Source organism: Aythya fuligula, chromosome 22 (assembly GCF_009819795.1).
Source record: "Aythya fuligula isolate bAytFul2 chromosome 22, bAytFul2.pri, whole genome shotgun sequence".
Classification (NCBI taxonomy): Eukaryota; Metazoa; Chordata; class Aves; order Anseriformes; family Anatidae; genus Aythya; species Aythya fuligula.
In genome coordinates, this window is record NC_045580.1 from 6625231 (window position 1) to 6645181 (window position 19951).

Consider the following 19951-nt stretch of genomic DNA (forward strand, 5'->3'; position numbering starts at 1 on the left):
CATTTTAGAGAACGGCCCACCTTTTGGCAGCTTTGATGTAGACATCCACCAGGAGCAAGGTATACCTTTGGCAGTACAAGAAAATCTTTGTTCCAGTTCTCCTGACTCACAGTCTGACAATGTAGAGGTGAGGCCAACAGTGCAACCTTTGCATGTGTTAAAGAAATCCTATTCGCAAGACTTTGAGAATGTTAAAACTCCACCAGAATCCCCTGAAGACAAAATCCTGCTCTTTGATGAAAAGCTGAAGGGAAAGCAGAAGATTAAAGACATGATGGATGACTGTGTCCATAAAGCTGATCATCCTTTCTCAGCTGGAGAGGATACAGGAACTGGTGGGGATGTGAGAAGAAGTCCAAGCTTATTGCAAGCCAGAGAAGAAAGATTTTACTGCAGGAACCCTGAAATGACTCCTTTTGATGCCAGTGCCACAGATGACTGGGGTTTGCAGGAGACAGTTGATGCTCCACACGCTCAAGAAGAGCTAAGCTCCCACAGCGAAGTATCTCAGAGCAGAAGTAAGAGAAGAGTTCAAGGTGGGGAGGCTTTGGCTCAAGCTAGCAGCCTCTGTAAGAGCAATGAGAGCAGCAGTGGACCTGAGAGAGAGGGCTCAAAGCAAGTGGAGCTGACGAAACTAGAAGTAGATACAAAAGGAGACAGCGTGAATGGGGTGCTAGAGAGCCTACCCATGGCCCCTGAAGAGATCGTGAGAACACAACACTGCTTCCAAGGAACAGATGCAAAGGGAGGAACTGATGTGGATCTGCATTCTGCAGTAGATCCTACATCAAAACATGTTTTTTCATCTGCCAGTGATGGCTCTAACGATGACGAAAGAGGTGGTGTGATGTCAGAGTGTGATAGCAGTGATTTGGACAGTTCTCAGAATGATAATGCACCCCAGATGCTGGGAGCGAGCCATCAATTCTCCTCCCTACATAATGAGTCTGAGAGACCAAAGGACGTGTACTCTATCACAGAAGAGGCTGTGCTGCCTCCTCCCGTCCTGGGATCGTCCCCGTCTCAGATATTAAGTGCTGCTGAGAAGTCAGAGAGAGAGGGTAGCTCCAGGGACGTGAAACTGTGCCACACGTTGCAGGAAAGTGAAGAAGGTGCCAGCCCAGAACCTGAACGTGTTAGTTTTTTGGTGGATTCATGTGGGAAATGCACTGCCCAGGAGGCTAACAGTGCTGGAGTGCAAACAGAAGTGAAGGAAGAACATGGCAGGACAGGTCAAGCTCCCAGAGCACAGGGAGATAAGGTCCCAGAAGAATTGCAGGTTCCCCCTGAGAATCTCCGTCAGAGGGCTGACTGCCAGGGGAGCACCAGTCTCTGCCAGCACGTGGAAGTGGAGACGACCCAAACCAGCCAAACTGCTGAGAATTGCAGCAAAATAGAGGTTGGTGAAGGAGCAGGGAGGAACGAGGTAGGACTAAATCCTTTGTGCTGGCACTTCTGTTGTAAACATTTCTGGAGAGCTGAGAGGGAAATATTGATTTGTAGCTAACTTTCAGGAGCAAAGGGTGAAAGCAGACTGCTGGAAGTTATATAAGGAAACGTGACATTTGTTAGAGTGCTTGTCCTAAAGCTCAAGGGCTAGGATGAAAAATCCTTTGCTCACAGTCCTCCTTGCATGGCAAACACTGTACAATTTACATCCTGAATTAATTGTGTATTAGGACAGGTGCCTTCTGCACTAAAAAGGAGGTGATGGGCAGAAATCAAATGGGATTGCAATATTGAACACAAAATCATCTTTAATCATGGCACTAAGACCCTTTGTTGGAAGCACAACATAAACTCAATCTTTTTCTTGTAAATCCCACAATCTAAATTGAGAGTGAAATAAGTTATTTTTAGCCTAATTTTGCTCACTGAATCTCGAGGCCCAGAGTGAGTGAGTTGGTTAAGGCAATACAGAAGCTGTAAATCAAAGCCAGGTCTCCCACGTACACATCCAGTATTTTGACAAATGGTCTCTGTTCCCTCTTAAATGAGAAAAACAGGAAAAAGTTTCAATGAATTAACTTTCCTTAAAGAGAAGGATTATTCCCAGTGGTTACAGGCGATTGATTTGCAGGCAGGTGCAGTGGAACTGAGCACAATGTAGTCCTTGGACCACTGGTGCCGTGGTCTTACGACCCCAAGATGGCTAAAGGTGTGATGGACCATCTATAAACATAACTTTCTCCTTCTGTGAATACCAAGGACCCCCAAAAAGCTATTAGGAGCGGTGCTGCCAGTGTCAGAGAGCTGTGCCTACTGTGTGCTCTCTCAGCACATGCTCTCAGGTGCTCTCTCAGCACTTACTGGTGCTGTACACTAATGCCATGGGATATGTTCTGCACCGAGCCTCCTCGTCACTGGAAGAATGCTCCAGGTTGTTTTGTCTTTGTCAAGAAGTAATTGCTTCAAGTTAATAAAACTTACCAAATCTCTTGTTCTGAAAACAACCCCCGCCCAAACCAACAAACAACCACCACCACCAAACCCCCTGAAACAAACAAAACCCCAAAACCTCAAAACAACAACTAAAAACCCCAACTGTAGAAGGTCACTGTGTAGTGGTAATGAACTGCTTTGCCCTCCTATTGCAGGTACCCATCTGTGCCTCCACCAAATTGCTAGCTTAGGTTTCTAATTAACAGTACGTGCTAGTGCTCAGTTAGCTGATAGTAACTCTGCCTATAAATACAGATGAACTGCAGATTATCCTCCAAGTTTTAATTAGCCCAGTGGAAGTGAGTTTATCTTTGCTGAAGGACAGCTAACTTCTACTGCTCTACACACATAGTTAATGGCCATCTGGTAGGAAATAATTAGTTACGCCCAGAATATGTAATTTGTTCTGTTACCATTGATGTGGCAGTGACTTGGTGGAAGAGAGATCGGTATACATTCATCTCTCTCCCCATCCCTCAGCGTGCAAGTGAATTAACTCTGTTTTCTGTCTGTAATTTCATATTAACACAGAGTACAGGAACTGTGATTTATGAATAAGCATGTGCTCTGCTGAAGGAACAGCACTTGGCTGTACTGGCGAGCTACAGAGAAAATCCTAGCGTAGCCTTCCTTCTAGTTTAACCTGCACAGTGTATCAAAGGCGAGACTTCTTGGGTGGGGAATTCCACAAAGTAAAACAGAACGGTCCCGCTTCTCGGTGAAGATAGCTCGAAATGTCAAGCTTGCATTGTTCAGAGGTGAGGATGCTGGGTGGCTCCCGGGGCTCTTGCTGTGCTTTGAAAGGTAAAGATGTATTCAGGAGGTTCTTACTGATGTGCTGCCACAGAACTGCTTTCTACTTTCAGCAGTGGTGGAAAAAGTGCACTTCCACTGGTGTGAGGTAAGGAAACAGCCCAGGTTTCTGTCTGGAGATGGTAATTGCAGCGTGCGGGGTGGAGGGAACTTTCTGCTGTCTGGGGCTTCTCCTTCACAGTGCACAGTAGCAAGGCAAAGCAGGAAGGGAAGCTGCCGAGGTTGCCTAGGATGGTGTGAGGTATCAGCCTCTCCCAGAGGGTGCTGTGTTTGGTTGCGTGCAGGTGTGGGAGTTACTGTGGCTGTTGTTGTTCTCTTGCTTCCATTTTGGGGTAATGTCTGCTTCTTTTCCGGATGGCCGGGCTGCTGTAAGGTGAATCACAGCGTTCAGGTGGGTCTGTGGAGGACAAAACATACGAGTCAATCAAGCTGCTATTCCCCACGCATGGCATGTGCTGCTGGTTGTTTGGTGTTAGCTCGAGGGCAGTTCCTTGGGGCATAGGTTGGGTGTTAGCAGACAGTGTTTGCGCAGGGGAGTGCCCTTGTTCTGAAACGAGTGCCAACTGCGAGCCCACGCTCTCCTCTCGCACCCTCTAGTCTTCAGGATCCCCGCTAGCACCTGTGCAGGCTCCATTGGGGAACCTCGCTCCGCTGCGTGGCCCCGTGGCTTCTCCAGCTGGCATCCTTCGTGGTTCACTGAACTCGGACGTGGGAAGCTCTGTGGACTCCAGTCTTGCAGCCAGAGGAGAAACTCGGGTAAGATTCTGTCTTTGGAAATATGCCCAGAAAAGCAGGCTCCGCAAGAGGTCATGGGCTTGGCAATACATAGAGGTTTAAAAGGCAGTATTTGTGACCTCTCCTCGGTTTTGAAATACTTCTGACTGTTTTAAAAAACAAACAAAACCTTCCCCAACTTGCACCATATTGCTTGTTTTTCTGCTAATTCTAGGGAGCCCAGTGCCAATTTTTGTATGGTTAGCAGCTTTAAAGAAAGGACATTTTCAGTTACTGTTGAAATGCTGTTAAGTTCATTTTAGGTGATCTTTAATTTCTATCCAAATGAAGCATGGCATACAGTACAGATGATGTCATCTAAAAAAATAAAATTTCCACTCTCCTATCTAATGAGAAAGGAATTGAAAGAACATTTTCTGGTTAAAAATAAGACTTACAATCACATTGATTGTTTATAGAATGTGCTCTTCAGGATAATAAATCGAGAATGCTTTATGTAGTAATTTTTTAATTTCAAGGATAAATCAAATAATATACTTGCAAAACATTATCCAAACGAACATCTTCACTGAAGGTTTCTTTTGCTGACTTAAGTCTTGATTGTCACTGGCGAGTGCAAACATTTTATTTCATTGTGTTCACTCTGTGTAACTACCTGTATGCCACTTTCTACCTTCAACAAAGCGATCCAAACAAAACATCTGCTACAGTTGGTCTTGACTGAATCACTGTTTGGAGGCACAGGAAGGTTTCGCATATGTTCTCTGGGAGACTCTTTTTTTGTAACAGGAAGGAGCAACCTCCTAAAGAATGTCACCTCCTAGCTGGCTGTGGCTCTGAAAAATAAGGGTAGCACTGTAATCCTGAGCAAGTTCTCAGAATTCAAAAACTTCTTGCCATCGGCAGCTTTCTAAGTCCAGTGGGTTTCAGTGGGCTTGTATCTCCCCTGTTACTTTGCCTGTCCCCTGACTTCCCTTTCTTTTTGACTTCACAGCCTGCAGAGCCCTGTAAGCCCAGTGGCCAGACCACGAAGTTGCTGGGACTGGTCTGTGAAGAGAAGAGCTCTCTGAACACAGTACCTTTAGAAAACGAGAGAAAAGAAGAGGAAGAAAGCGAGAATGAGGTAGTTTGTGTATTGATTCTTAATACGTGTCAGTAACTGTAGTGCATGAAGCCTCACAGCATGAAAGACTGTGATGCTACCCCCAGTAAGAGCTGACTGACCGTGCTCATTCAGTTTAACTTTAGGCCTTAATTTGCACTGCACTTCCTGTGTGTGTCACTTGGTTGCCAAAAAGCATCTTATCTTTTTTCTCCTCGTGCTCTCTATAAATCAACATCTGCCACAATGCATTTCTAAGATTAATTGACCATAGGCTTATTGCTGTCGTGTGTTGCCGTGGCTCTGCTCCCTTATTTCCACTAATTGTGAACCCTCAGGTTCCTTCGGTGTGGCCTATGGGATTGCAGAGATCAGAACTCACTTTCAACCATTTCCTTTCTTTGAATACATTTAGAGTCTCCGTGGGACAACAAGACTGTTCAAAAACCTGCACATGGATGTCAGTGCCTTGGGAGGCAGCTTTGAATCTGAGGTAAGAAAGGCAATGTGAAACAGGCATGTAAAACTGCCCAGGAGCTATGACAGTGCACTGCCCACGCATGGGCTGCAGGAAAGGTGCCCAGTGAATCTAATTCACAAGAATTAACAGCCTGGAGAAGCCAGAAATAGGCTGTAGAGGGGCATGGTGTGGGTATCAGAAGGCAGACTTGTGCTTGAAGGAGAATGCTTCCAGTCTGAGAGATGGCATTTGAGTTGGCTGCACGTTTGCACCAGGAGGAGTTTTAATTATTTCTGAATGAAGAAAGAGAGAAACTTCAAGCCACATAGGTGTGATGGGCAAGACGGAAATCAGCTCTTCCAAGGAAGGGCAGAAAGGAGAGGGTCTCGAATCTGAGTGGCACCACTCTGCCTGTTGTGGGAGGAAGGATTGATGAGGAAGAGGCATGATTTGTTTCCTCATCGCTTTTTTCAGTTGGTGTAGAAGGAAGGCTCATCCTCTGCTGAAATTGCAGTGGTCTCATTTAGAGAGAGAGGAGATGGGAATTTAGTCTGGAAACACCATCCTCGCATTCTCATCCAATTCCACAAGAATCTCTTAGGTTCTTCATTGTGGACTGGATATGGCCTCTTTTTTTTTTTTTTGTGGTAATGTGAAACCCGTTTTCTATTTTGCATGCTGATAAATTCCATTGCTCAGGCTCAGAGCATCAGCAATGAGTTCAGTACATGTGTTGCCTTGTGCAGACATCTTGCTTTCCCTGCGGGTGTGCATTCTTTGCCAGCACTTTCTTAGCAGTGATCAGGCTTAAGATGACAAAGGGACAATGTGAAGTGCGTTGCAAGCAGCTCTAGTGATTCAGCCTGTTTGTGCTGACATTAATCCTCTCTTACCACTTTGAAAATTCTGTTTCAGTATCTGAAAGGCAAATTAATTTCTCTTAAAACATTTTCGGTATTTCCCTCACCCTTTTCACAGTATACAGAAAAATCAAGCTGTAAAATACTTTGGAGAACCCATTGAACAGCACTGGGCAAGAACTGCAAAGGTTTCTGTTAAAGTGGATGTAAAAAAAGGCTCAACTCTCTCATCTCCAAACAACAAGATGCCTGTTGGAGCCCAATTTGTCACTGAAATGTTAATGTGTCCAGGAGCAAAGAGCTGTCCTGGCATTTCAGTGACGTGGTGGGGCTTCAGGAATCTATTATAAAATGGCAATTGCTGCCCAGCAGCCAGGCTCTGTCTCAAAAGCTAGTAAATCAGATTGGTGATACCTCAGTCCTGATAAAATATTAGTGCCCCAGTGAAAAAATATCATTCACTTGTAGCTCCATGAGATGGCAGTAGAAAAACACTCTTACGAGAGAGCCCTCAGCCTGCATCCCAAACCATTCTCCAGCGTCTTTTCAAAATGGAGAGAAGGAAGGAATTCATAAAACAAGCCCTACAGAAAGTGAATCTAAGAAGTAATGGGATGAAAAAAGCTGATTTTGTGTAGTCTGTGGATCAGTGCTGAACATCCATATTCAAAAGAGATATGTGAGGGTTTAATGACTTACTGAGATGCAAGGATGGTGGGTAAAAGTAGAGGCTGCACCAAATATGGCACAACTGTGTGGAAGAGAGGAAGCACAGACGGACAGAAATGCTACCACTTTAAGTGGCCTCTTGTGGAGCAAGGAGTAATTTAGCTGGGGAAAAAAACACTGAAAATAAAACCCAAGACAGATGCTGGAGAACTTGAGGAGTGCGGTTTGTATGTAACGGCTCGCATGTCCTTTTAGAAAGAGGGCCTCCTCTACGGCTTGGTTTGCTTGGCTGTTCATGGGGTTAGTTCTCACCTGAACCCAGCTTTCATGCCTCCTGATTTCTGGTGATGGAATAGTTGCTGCAGATGTGCAAGAGTGCTATTAAAATGTGAAAGAACTCTGGGAATTGCTGAAAGGGGCAAGCAGAGGAAAAGACCTGGAAGCATCTCACTATGGGTGCCTGGAGAGAGGGTCCAGTGACAGCAGAAGTGATCGGCAAACTGCAGAGCTTGCAGCTTGGGAAGCTGTGGTACTCTGCCTTCTGTACAGGTCAATCTCTGGGTAAACAGTTGGAGTCAAGGGGGTCCTTTATGTGGTGGGGAATTAACATGCAAAGCTCTCTTACCAGATGGAAACGTGTGAAAGAGAGCAGTCTCTGTAAGTAAACACTGCACAATACAGCATGCATCTCGCTGCAGAGATGTATGTGCAGGAGGCAGCATTGCTGGCTCCAAGGCAATTAAGACATCCATAAGGCATCAGTGCAGCGACGACTAGTTAAGGGGGAGGAATGGCTGGTGTGTTCACAGCCTTGCTCTCTCCTGTCCTGGGGAAGCCTGGTGAAGAACTGCTGTAGTAAGTCAGCAGTTCTCACTCCTGGGAAGTAGAGCAAGCCTTGATCTGGGAAGAGTCTGGTGCAGTCTGAACAGCAAGTCCACTGAGCGGGCCAGCAGTAAAGCAGCACCTTTGTGCAGGCTGCTGATGAGAGTGTGATGTGTGGGAATCCGAGGCTGTGAGCCCCCGAGCACAGGCTGCAAAGCTCTTCAGCTGGAGAGGTTTCCACTCTCTGGGTGCACTCAGTAATGAACAAGCAGGGTGCTGGCTTCTCGGAGCTGGATGACCCTAGCAGTGCAGAAAGGTGGGGTGTGAATATGTGCTAGCAGGTGTTACCCCACCCATTAGGAGACCAGCAAAGCGGAGGAGGAGGACTTTGGCAGCCGCTTAGCTGATGTCCCTGAAGCTCGCCTCCAGCACCAGAGGAGTCCCGCAGAGGAAGCTGGCAGTCTGAGAGAGGTGACGAGTGGCTCTCTGGCATCACGGGCCCGCTTGCATGATGTCATTGAGCTTTGCATGCCGTAGGCAGCTTCCAGTGTTGTGGTGTGGATCTCATAGCTGCTTGGCTTGTTTCTTTTGCTGGTTAAAGTATGGTATGTATGGAGAGGGGTGCAAACAGAAAGAACAAATGCTTCCCGGATGAGGTCTGCCAGAGCTATCCCGCTCTGTACTTCTCTGCCTGAGAACATCCCAAAAGCAGGAAGCACGTTCGGCTTTCAAAGGAATTCTGTATGCACTATGAGCATTTGTCTTTTTTTCCCCTCTTTAGAGATAGAAAGATGAAGGTTTTTGTTGTAATCTCTCATGTTCAAGCTGTTACACAGGATGACTGTGCCGCTTTGGATTTTCCTGAGATGAGTAGGATTCAGTTTTGGTGTCTGCTGTTTGTACTGGTTGTTTGTCTCTGAATTGGATGCCTTTCTAAAAGCCAGTCCCCAAGTGTTTTTTTGTTTTCCTCCACTTATGCTGATCACTTGAAGTCTGGAAGCAATATATTTGATAGGGAGAAATTTCATATTTTTTAGTGTCACTCTGCTACAGGTAAAATGTGTTACAGCTTGTGAAAAGATCAGCTAAAGCCAATTATAGCCTGGCTGACTCTTCCTAGCTCTGAAATCCATAGAAAATCCACCATCTATTTTTTGACACGAGGAAAACCTCCCTCCCCTTCCACCTGTGTATCTGATTCTCCAGAAGGGGGAACTGTGTGAGTTGCACTAGTGATCATTAAGGCGTAATGCTAACAAAAGTCTTGTCTGCATCTGTCCTTAAAATAGGGTTCTGCCAGCTAAAGAGATTACTCTGGGATATTCTAGTGACTGAGGTATATTTGCCTGGAGAGAAATCTCTTTGTGCACATGGTATTAATGGACACATCAGGATGTTGTCCCATGTACCCCTCAAAGGGAAATACCCGTTTCCTGCTTTTAAGCCTAAGAATGCTGGCTGGTCTCATCTGGCATGTCTTTTCTTGGGCGTTGTCAGGTGTCCTGGGAGAAGGCTTTCATAAAAACTCTAAGCCAAGCTATCCAGAGGGGAGCCCAATCAGTGACTGGTTCTTCCAGACATGCTCATCCCCAGATAAAACGAAGCATAGCAAAGATGGGCCGACAGGAGGATCACTACAGAGATGGCAGCTGCATACAAATTTGGCTGCGTTGTGGACCAAAGGTGTTATCAAGGCCTTTGGAGAGCTTCCTGTGGCTGGCTAGTGATTCAGTGGTGTTTGTGAACCTTCCCTAACCAGGCACTGTGCTGGAAACAGGCCGTAAGTTTTCATTTATTACTTGGCAAATTGCAGGTGAGTCTCTGAACTGTAGTTTTTTTGGATAGTATCCAGTGATTTGATTTCTCTGTCCTCCCCTCGGGTTTGATTGATGATTCTCTCAGCCCTGAGAAGGTCTCACAGACAAATGACATGTCCAAGACATCCCCTCGGTTTGCCGCAGCTCCGTGTTTAAAACTGACAGCATTCCAGTTGCACTTTGATAAAAATACATCGTTAAAATATGCAGTCTGTGTATGGTACACGCTGTACACAGGATGCAGCTAATGTTTGACAAGACACCACAGCATTAATAAAACAGCGAGAAAATAGGAAGTGCTAGCAGTTTTGTTTGCATACTGATGAGGGAACCTTTTCCTGCTTCCTCCTGGCTATCACGCTTTTTGTTGTCAGTTCTGTGGGCCTCCCCACTGCTGGCAGAGGCAGCCAAACCTTTGGGTGACTAAGCTCTTACTTGGGATTGTTTTTTCCAGGGCCAGTGGCTTCTGCCATTTCTTAGTCTAGAACAGTAGCTGGTCCTGGTCTTGTTCTGAGCTCAGAGTGGCAGCTTAAATCAGGGCCTGTCCGTAAGTTTGTGCCTCTGGAAGGTGGGGTGGCTGCATCCTGCCTACCCTTTTCTAGTTATTTCAGGCAGAAGTGAAACATCTGGTGATTCTCCTGCAAGCTTCCATCTCTCGCTGAACAGACTCAGTGTAAAAGCATGGATGAGCCCATTGCAGAGCATTTAAGGTGCTCCCATGGACTGATCCCTGCAACAGGCACTGCTGGCGCTGAGTCCCCGTGAATACAAAAACAACAGAGTAAAAAAAATAATAGGGTCAACCCCAGGAAAAGAGTGGGTTTATCTTACCCTTCCTTTCCTTTGAGATGGACTGTATGACAGTAAGTCAAATTGGTCTTGTTGAAGTCACCCAAAGCTTTGTGATTTTTTTGTTTGTTGTTGTAGTAGAACCCATACTATTTTCACCCCAGCTTTTTCCCAGAGAAGGGGTTAGAGAATGTTGTAGCTGTAATTGTGTTTGACTTGCTGCCTAGAAGGAGTCTTTAAAATCAAGACATGCTGAAGAAGGGCACGAGTCTTCCTTGGATGCCGATGATGCATGCCCTGCAACGCCGGTTAAAGTCCTTTCCGGAGATGCTGACAGCAGCCTTTCTGGCCAGAACAAAGAGGATTCTGATGGGAAACTCACTGGGAATGAACCACCAGCCGAGAAAGATGCTGAGGTGGAAGGTGATGTCTCGGCAGCTGATGAGCTGCCACGGTCTCTGGAGGAAAGGAGAGCACCAGGGACAGATGTGCCCGGCAGTCCTGTGCAACCCAGAGCTGCACCTCCAGCTGCTGAAGCTGCTGAGGCAGATCAGCTGGCAAGCCTGGCTGTCACCGTTGACACCGTGTCTGTTGATGAAAATATAGTAAATGAAATGAGGGAAGAAGCAGCTGATCTGAAAACAGACAGCAGGCTGGATGCTGGCAAAGTAAGAGACCTGCCTGCGCGGATTGGGCTTGGTGTGGAATCTGCTGTGGCTGTTCCCGTTGCTTTGTAAGGCCTCGATTCAGGGAAGCACTTGGAACACTCACTCATCTTCTGTTAAGTCAGCATAAGTGCTTCCCTAATCAGCAGCCTGTTCCTGGGGGGGCACGAGTGCTCTGAATTCCCAGATCGGCAACTTTAGTACTGAGCTAGGAAATATTCTTCTGTGCATACACAAAGTGCTGTCCAAAGCAACTGACAGGCAAAAATCCTGGACGGGGCTGTGTGTTTCAAGTCTTAGAGGAGAAATAAGTCTCAGCTTTCAGTGCTGCCATCTGTACTAAGCAAGCAGGTTTTATAATGAAGTTCACACCAAGCCCAGCTGTCCGTGCTGCTTTGTTTCTCTCCTTCTGTTGTTTCTCTCAGCTTATGTAGAGACAGGGCGAACGTGTAAAGCGAGCTGCCAGTTGTGGTGTGTACAGCTCCACGGGAGGATGCTGAGAGGGAAGCGTGAGGTCAGTGTGGGGAAGGACTGCAGGACTGCACCTGGGGGCTGGCTCCAGAGCCGCAGCTCGAGCCTGGAGCCTTCCTTCCAGCCCGTGCGCTGCTTCTGGGATGCTGCCTGGGAGGGGAATGGGCAGGCAGCTGGCTGCAGCGGGCTGCAGTGAGGTGCTGTGTGTGCAGGCTCCGGCAGGAGGTGGGCTGCTCTGCATCACGAGCTGCAGGTGCGGAAACGGCCTGGACCCCGTGGCTGGGGGCTCAGGTGCACACCTTCCAGGTTTGCTCAGTGCCGTGCAGAGGTGTTAACGCGAGACCTGATAGATGATGTCTCTCCAACACAGTTTTCCTCCAGCTAATTTTGATGACTTATCTCGTTCCATTGGTGTGTAATGTCTAAGAAATGATAAGCTGTAAAACTGAGCCTAAAAAAAACACGCTCTGTCCTGAAGAGCTTAAAGCTGAAATCTCTGCTTTTATAAGCACCATCTGCATGCTGCCTTTACGTTTCTGGGTGGTTGTGCTGAAGTCAGCAGCACGGCTTGGGTGCTAATGGTGAACAGCTCCGTATTGTTTCACGATGCCTGGGAACACAGGAGTCCTCAGTGCACGGGGCACAGCACAGCAAGGTGTTGGACTAATGAAGTCACTGAAGAAGCTTGCTGCTGTTCTGTGCTTCACAGGCTTACTTGGTGGAATGGGGAGATCTCAGAGCTGGGGAGATTCTCGTAGAAGGATCAGGACCATAAGCCTTTTATCAGGGATATTTGAAGAGCACTTTTTGCCCTCCCCAGTCCCATCCTCTGCACCTGTCCTCCCTCCCCAGTCCTTTCTCTGTGGTGTTTCGTGATTGTCTTGTGGGTCACACCCTTGGTCTTTCCTAAGACGTTTTGTCACCTCAGACACATGATGTTTTTCTTCCCTGTGGCGTGCAGAGACCAGATTTGTTTTCCGAGTGTCATTTGTCTTCTTTTAGTTGGGAATGCCTAAATGGAGCAGCAGAGCTAACACCTGCAGGCCATAATGCATGTCTCCTTTCAGCTTTCAAAGGCATCCGAGACCAGTGAATGTGTGGAGGACTTGCAGGCTTCCAACCGCTCAGACCACGAGCTGATTCAGCATATGGTGAGTCGCCAAAAGTCCCTCGTCCCTTGGGCATGGGCTCTGCATTCCCTGGGAACGTGCAGCCAGTGTGAGATCACGGCCATCTCCTGCTCTCACTGCCCTGACTCCCTGCTAGGCAGTGACATTACAGCTGTGGCACAGGCCACCAATGTCATCCTTTGTGTAGCTTTGGTATTTGGGGGGGGTTCTTGAGATACTGAACCACAGTTGTGCTTAGCTAATTCCTGAGCAAGCACAGGCTTTACCAGATGAATGACTTGAGCAAGAACTGCCCGTGCTCAGACAGCAGTGTTGGCAGGACCAGCTCTCACTCTCAAACCTCCTCTTACTCCATGGCTATGCTTCCCAGGGAGAAGCCAGCCCCAGGTCAGGCACTCAGAAGTATTCACAGGTCTGCTCTGTGAGGTCCTGACGTGGGCATTCTCGTGGTGGGGAGGCTGTGGCACTTCCACGGCCAGGTGTGATGGCAGGCTTCTACCTGGTGGGAGCAGAGATTGCAGAGAAGTGCAGGTTCGTTCTGCGGGTGAGGTAATATCCCTGCAAAAGTAGGTCACTCATAGCTGGGACTCCACTCAGATAATTGCAGAATGGAAAATAATAAGCAATATAAAATCATGCTGTAAGGTACTAACCAGCTTTTGCTATTGGAAGTGTGGATGGCTGGGGGACCTGGCTTCCGAGTGTCCCAGAGGGAGACCGTGCAGGAGGGTAGCCCTGAGGTGGGGGTGCAGTGCCCATCAGCATCTCTTTGTCTCTACAGGAAGCTGCCGCTGCCATCTGCCACTGGGAGCAGAGGCAGCATGGCCAGAAAATGGCTGAGAATATCATTATTTACCAGTGTTTGAGCACGCCTGTGCTGGCAAGTGGCTGCTGCATCAAATGATGCCTTCTCTAGTGCTTGCTTGTGGGCATGTGCACACACACACAGTGTCTGCAGCCTGGTGCACGGACCCACAGTTTCAGGAGAGCTATATGAGTGACCAGCCTGTGGGCAACTTGCAGGAGCTGGCTTTTAGGGGAAAAAAAATAATCAGAAAATCTGCAACAATATCAGAAATTGGGTCGGGGGCCGAGGGGGGAGATCTGCAGCTGGCTGTAGACGTGCTGCGTGTCACCCTGCCTGCTGTGACCTGTGGCATGAGGAGTGCATGGGGTGGCGTGGCAGAGCTCGCTGCCCTGCAGCAATTCCAGGATGTCCTTGTGTGGAATTGCAGCCCCCTGGCATCACAAGGAGAATTTCCTCCGGGGCCATCAGTGAAAAGAGCCTCGCTGCAGCTCGGTGCCACTGCCCCACCTGTCATCCCTGCAGCTCTGGGTAAACCATGGTGTCTGCCTGTGCCTGTGAAGCAGAAAACCCAGCTTGCTGCTGGTCAAGCCCCTACCAGAACCATCTGACTGCAGGACAGATATGATCTGTTCTTGGATGCAGGCCTGAGTCTTGCTGTAGCCATCTCCTGTGTCCTGTAAACCCTTGGAATTGTACTAGCACTAGATATTTGAACTGACTTGCTATCAGTGGAGTGATGAGCATGCATTCCAAACTGTGTTTGGATTTTATTCTAATCTTTCAGGAGCTCTGGCGAAACCAGTGCATGCTTGTCAGACACTGATCCTTTTCTTTCTCCTTTAGGACTTGGCTTTCCAGAGTCGGTTTTCGGAGCAGGTATTGGATGTGGGTGTTCTGTCTCCTGTTTTAGACAGCCCCGTGTGCAAGGTAAGTGCTTTACATGTGCTGAGGGACCAATCTCTGAACAAGAGGTTAAAATACTGCTTTGTGGTGTACTAAGCACAGGATGAAGCTATCTGCACAAGGTTTTGAGGCAAACAGGAGAGAGATGTTAAGCACCCTGCCTTTGGGGCAGGGATTGGAGCAGCAGTTCTGGTGCACTCCTTTATCTGCAGAGAAGCAGGTAGCTGCAGTCCTTCCCGTGAGGGGAGCTGTACAATGCCCATACTCTGAGTAGAGGTGATTTGCGTGGTGCGTGTGTGCAGGCTCACAGATGTGTCCTTTCCCTGCCCCCAGTACAAGTGCAGACAATGGCTTTCCCAGAGAGTGATGGGAAGCAGAGTCTATTTTACTCTTTTTCTTTCTTTTTTTTTTTTTTTTTTTTTTGGTCCTTTTCATTCTCTTAAGCAAATGAAGAGGACTCGTGTAGCAGAACACCATATAAAATGAAGAAAAGGGGGTTGCCTCCCCGTGACAGGTTTTGTTATAGGGAAGCCCGTTGCTGAGCATTTGCTTGTCTTGCCTGCTTTCATGTAGCTGCGAAATCGGCTCCGTTCAGGGAGTCTGTGGCATATGGAGGAGCGTACATACGCCTGCACGTGTCTGCTTCCTACATCACATCGGCCCCATATGTAGCTATGTTAGGGCAGTGCTGACTGGAGAAGATTACTGTGCCTCTTGAGGTTTTATCTTGTCTTCTCAGCATGTTGCTGAGTTGTCTTCTGCAGCCCCACATTCCTGTTGAGCCATCCCAGCTACCCCTCTCCTGCACCATCCTCTCAGCTCATCAGCACGCTGGCTGGAAGAGCGTGCTGCACGGGGAGGCAGAGGGTCAGGCTCCAGCTGGGGTTTACTCAGCCTTGCTCTGATTGTAAGTGAGTTGATCAGCTGCACTGGAGGAGACCTTGAGTGGCAAACTCACCACCTGTCCAGCAGAGAGGAGCAATCCAGTTTGTTAGGTTGTCTGGAGAATACACCTGTCCTCTTGTGCCTAATAATGAGCATAATCAGATGTGAAGGGAAAACAAAACATATGCCTGCTGTGTTCTCCCCCTCTCCCTCTTGCTACAGCACAGTCCTCGTGCATACAAATGTCTTGTTGGAGCAGGCACATTTTGAGTTTATTACAGCCTTGTCTTGAGGAGAGAGAGGTAGGTCTGAAATGGTGCCCCCTGCAGAACTGCAGCTGCTCTTTTCTGTTGAAAGACAGAGGCTATTTTGAAATGAGACTGGATTGTTGCAGTGTGTTTACTGTCATGCAATGAGCTTGCCTCGCTTTAAATATATTGGCAAAATACTGTCTTTCCGAAAAAAAAAAAAGAAGACTGCCTCTGTGACACTACACGTGCGCAGCATTGGAAGCTTTTGGTTAGCGTGTTTTGGCAGGAGCTGTGGTAGATTGCAGAGGCAGTGTGGGCTGCTGCCTGCAAGACTTGCCTTCTCTGCTGGCAGTGGGGAGGTTGATCCTTTCACCCTTCACTTAGCAGGCATTTGAAGTGTTGGCATCCTGCTTTGCTGGCATCGTTGCTGCGAGAGCGGTGAGGAGCTGGAAGCAGGCATGGGATCTGAGCTGTTGTGTGCTGGAGACCGTGGAAATCCTCCTGTCGAGGCCCCTTGGGGGCTATGCTCTGCAGAGAGAAGACAGCCTATTATCTGTCATCCTGCTTTCATGTGTCCAGGAGCCTGGCTTTGTATTGCGAGCGTGTGAGATTTTTCCTGTGGGACTCAGCCTGGTGTTTGAGCAGGACAGAAAACCAAGCTGCGAGCAGTATTTGGTGCTTCCTCTGGGACTGCTGGGGATCCTGAGGCAACAAGAGGGGCAAGGCTCCAGCAATTTCACAGACAGGGCTTAAAATCCAGCCCTTGTTCCCTGCAGGCAGGCGCTCCATTCACCTTCTCAATATGTCTGGATGTATCTGCAGCCTGTGGTTTGTGGAGGGACTGCCCCTGGGAAGGCATGTTGGGCAGGAGTGTCACGGTGGCCCCAGGCTTGAGCTCAGCAGCATTACCCTGTAACTGCTTACCTTTATTCCCCAAAAGATCTCGTTCTTCATTTGCTTGGCTCCTCTCCTTTCCCAGGCGGCACAGCCTGGTTTGAGCCAGGAGATGTTTGTGGGGCTCCTCAGCTCTCAGGAGCGAAGTCATTATTGAGGCTGGGGTGGCAGGGAGCTGCCTGGGAGAGCTCTGCCCGGGCTGATGTGATGGAAGGTGACAGCACTTGCAGGGAATCCTTCTGCTGTTTGCTCTGCTGAACATTTGCATAAATTACTGCTGTTTTAATTGCTTTTTTGGCCCTGCTCCACACTACATTCCTGCATGGCAAGGGAAGAGCTCACCTGCTATTTCTGTGGTCCCCAGGAGCTTATGAGTGGGCTACTCCTCTCTGGACAAGAGACCTCATATCCAGAAGCCTCAGCAGGCAGGATGAGCTGTTAATCCTTTCTCATGTGGGAGTGAGAGCTTGGAGAGGGAAGCTGCTCCCTCTCCCCAGGTGAATTACACAACGCGTGTTTGTGTGGCCCTGCGGGAGGGACAGAGGTGCCTGGTAGCTGGCAGGTGGGAAAAGGAGCAGCTGACTATGGAAACAGCGAGTACTTGAATATAGAAGTGTTTCCTATTTCATAAGTAAGCCATCTGAAGTCACTCTGAGCGTGTTACCAAGGGAGCTGGCTTTGTCTACAGCACCCAGATGGATTCCTGCTGGATGGCGTAGTCAGAAGTCTGTAGGTAGCTGTGGCTGCATGAAGCACGCTGCCCATCATCATCTGCTTGAGAACCAGGATGCAAGGCAGCATCAAGTCCTGCTGTGATTCTGGTCACAATCAATATATCAATGTTAGTGTTACCTGGATATGTTCAGATGACCTTCAGGGCTGGGGGGAAATAACCCAAGCTTGTCCTAGGAGTGCTGGGTCCTGGCAGAGAGCTCATCCTCTGTACTGCATAAAGCAAACCTGAGCCCACAGTCTAACACCACAGCCTGGAGAGCAGAGCTCCCAAATGTCCCTGGGCTGATGGATCTTCCTCCAAGGTGCCCCTGCGATATCTCGAGGCTTTGGTTGCATTGCAGGAGAGGAAGCTAACACGTTCAGCTGGGCATTCTGGAGTGCCCTGCCATGCAGTCTGGTCCGTGGGCTTGGTGCTGGTGTGGTGGACCAGGGTGGCACCGCTTTTCAGCGGAGCCTCTGTGAGGTCCTGAGAGGCTTTGATGGCAAAGGAGCCGGCAAACTCCACACTGTTTGCTTTTACCTGCAGGCCCAGGAGCTGGGAGAAGAAGAAAAAGATCAAAGCAAAGCCAGTATAGAAGAAGAGCAAAGCAAAAGAACGAAAGCTGCTGAGAGGTATGGTACCACCAGTCAGAGCTAGAAAGGAAGCACAGACAGCTTTAGCTGCAGATGATTTTCCTGTCTTGTCTGCCTCTGCTGTGCTGTAGTCACTGTAAGCTGTGCAGGAGCTCCCTGTAGGACATCCCGAGACCCTGCAGCTTCTCACAGGATTTCTTCCATTCAGTCTTTCTCCCACCACCTCTTTAGTATTGCCTCAACAGATTTCAGCTTCGTTTCAGCTTCTGGTTGGGAAGGCAGCAAAACTGCCTGCCCTCCACTTCCTTGTGACCGCCCCCAGCCGTGGAGCTGGCCTCTCCATTCCCCTTCCAGCTATCTGTCTCTGCTCCAAGGCTGGGAAAATCAGTCTCTTGCCAAGATGTGCTGACTTTGTTCTCATTGTGTTGTGCCTTCTGTTGTGCCTTACCCACAGGGGACTCGGGCACTAGCCATTGCCTGCGAACAGACCTTCGGGTCCTGAGGCAGGGCCCAGTCTCAGCCAGAGCTGGCAGCCCAGCACAACCAGCACCGTGCTGGGCAGAGCCATAGCTGGAGGCTCCCGGGGCCTGGCTCCTGCTGCTGACGGCAGGGCAGTGCAGCTCCAGTGTGACCAGTTCTGTTCAACTTCCTTCCACAGGGGTGGTGTAGGGGAAGTAGCTGTTTAGCCAGGTGTAAGTGGGAAGCTGGTTTATTATCCCGCTGTGTGGACATGTCTGGAATGCAATGGCTGTTACCCCGAGAGCAGTGCAGGATTTCCAGACCCTCAGTTACTGTGAGAACTGCAGGCTGTCTAGGGGAGCTATTTTCCTCCTGCTTGTGGAGACTTGTTTAAAACAATTGGAATATTGTACTGAGCAGTAAGCTCCACGGTCTCCTGAGCTCCCACTCTGCCTTTGAGAGCTGTAGCATGTGGCATTTAGAGATGAGTTGTGCCCAAGCTCTTAGCTTCCACGCAGAGCTCTACAGCACTCTGGGGCACTGGGAACCAAGAAGCTGTTGCCTGTGCCAGGAAAACTTGTGAACACAAGAAGTTGCAGCCCATCTTAATGACTGGCTGCGTGCACTTGGGATTCACAACTTTGTGCTTGGAGGAGCTGTTCACATGAAGGTCCCTGAAAATGTGTTCTGCCCCCAGGAACTGTCTCCTTATCACTTGGTACCTGCTTCCCAGCTACGTGTCCTCTTGCTCTGCCTGCAAAGCTACTTTGTGCTTGCCTAGTCTCTCTTCTCTGTGCTTCCAAGGTGAAGTAGAACTGTAGATGTAGACATGCCTGCCAATATTTCCATCTCCAATTTAGACAACAATGTGGGTATTACTAGTAGGGCTGATGTATCTTGGGGAAATCCTGTAAAGACTTGCAAAGAGAGGGAGGTAATCCAGCAACGAGATTCAGTATTTTGAGGTTGACAGATGCATGAAATCCTCAGCTGCCTGTTACTTTGGCAGGGCCTGAGGTGGTGTGAATGGTTTGGAGCTCGGGAGCTTTGTTGGGGTTTTGGCAGCCCTATATTGGACAATGGAGTCCCCGTGGCAGGCATGAGCTGGAGCTGCTGACTGCCCATCTAAGTCAGCCGCACGTCCCATCTTCCTTCTGTCTTTGTGTACCTGGAGCAGCCACCAGAATCTAATCTGTGCTAATCTGATATTCTGTTACCTTTTTTGTGCTGCAAAGTGAGAGGGATCAGAGTGGTTGTGAAACATCAGGACAGAAGTGTGTTGCTTTAGAAAACCCCAAACAAGAAGAGGCAGTGGCCCCGGAGCTGGCGGAGGGATCGCTGGATAGCCTAAACAATCTGGAAGAGCTTGCTGCCCCACAGAAAGAGTAAGGGCTTCGTTTAAGTTCGTTTAAGTCTCTGGTGTTGTAAGCATAACAGCTTTTGTCCTCCCCTCCCCGACCCCATTACTGCTTGAAGTTACGGTGTGATGTTAGCACGCTAGGAGATGTGGCTGGGTGGGCACAACAAAGCTTGAGAACATCTCCCCGTGCAAATCCCAGCAGCTGTTCTGTGGTGAGAGTGCCAAGGTAACAGTCTGTGCTGCGAGGGTGAGAACGGCAGCTCAGCCCTCGGGGCCTGGGGTGTAGGGCTCTGGTTCGGAGAAGGATC

The 19951-nt window shown here is 48.7% G+C and overlaps 1 protein-coding gene across 6 annotated transcripts in view; it reads left to right on the forward strand.

The window, feature by feature from the left end:
• Positions 1 to 19951, forward strand: part of CEP164 (centrosomal protein 164) — a 37876-nt gene that overhangs the window by 2808 nt on the left and 15117 nt on the right. For 3 of the 6 annotated variants that reach the window (XR_004254142.1, XM_032201973.1, XM_032201974.1), the window contains 9 exons: positions 3853 to 4011; positions 4985 to 5113; positions 5508 to 5585; positions 8264 to 8374; positions 10737 to 11177; positions 12713 to 12796; positions 14427 to 14510; positions 17778 to 17863; positions 19519 to 19668. Coding sequence is in view for 5 of the 6 variants with exons in the window: in XM_032201973.1 (XP_032057864.1) it covers positions 3853 to 4011; positions 4985 to 5113; positions 5508 to 5585; positions 8264 to 8374; positions 10737 to 11177; positions 12713 to 12796; positions 14427 to 14510; positions 17778 to 17863; positions 19519 to 19668 (1322 nt within the window). In the remaining variant the exon portion in view is untranslated. The remainder of the gene's footprint in view (positions 1 to 3852; positions 4012 to 4984; positions 5114 to 5507; positions 5586 to 8263; positions 8375 to 10736; positions 11178 to 12712; positions 12797 to 14426; positions 14511 to 17777; positions 17864 to 19518; positions 19669 to 19951) is intronic. The other 3 variants (XM_032201975.1, XM_032201977.1, XM_032201978.1) reach the window with 2 other exon arrangements.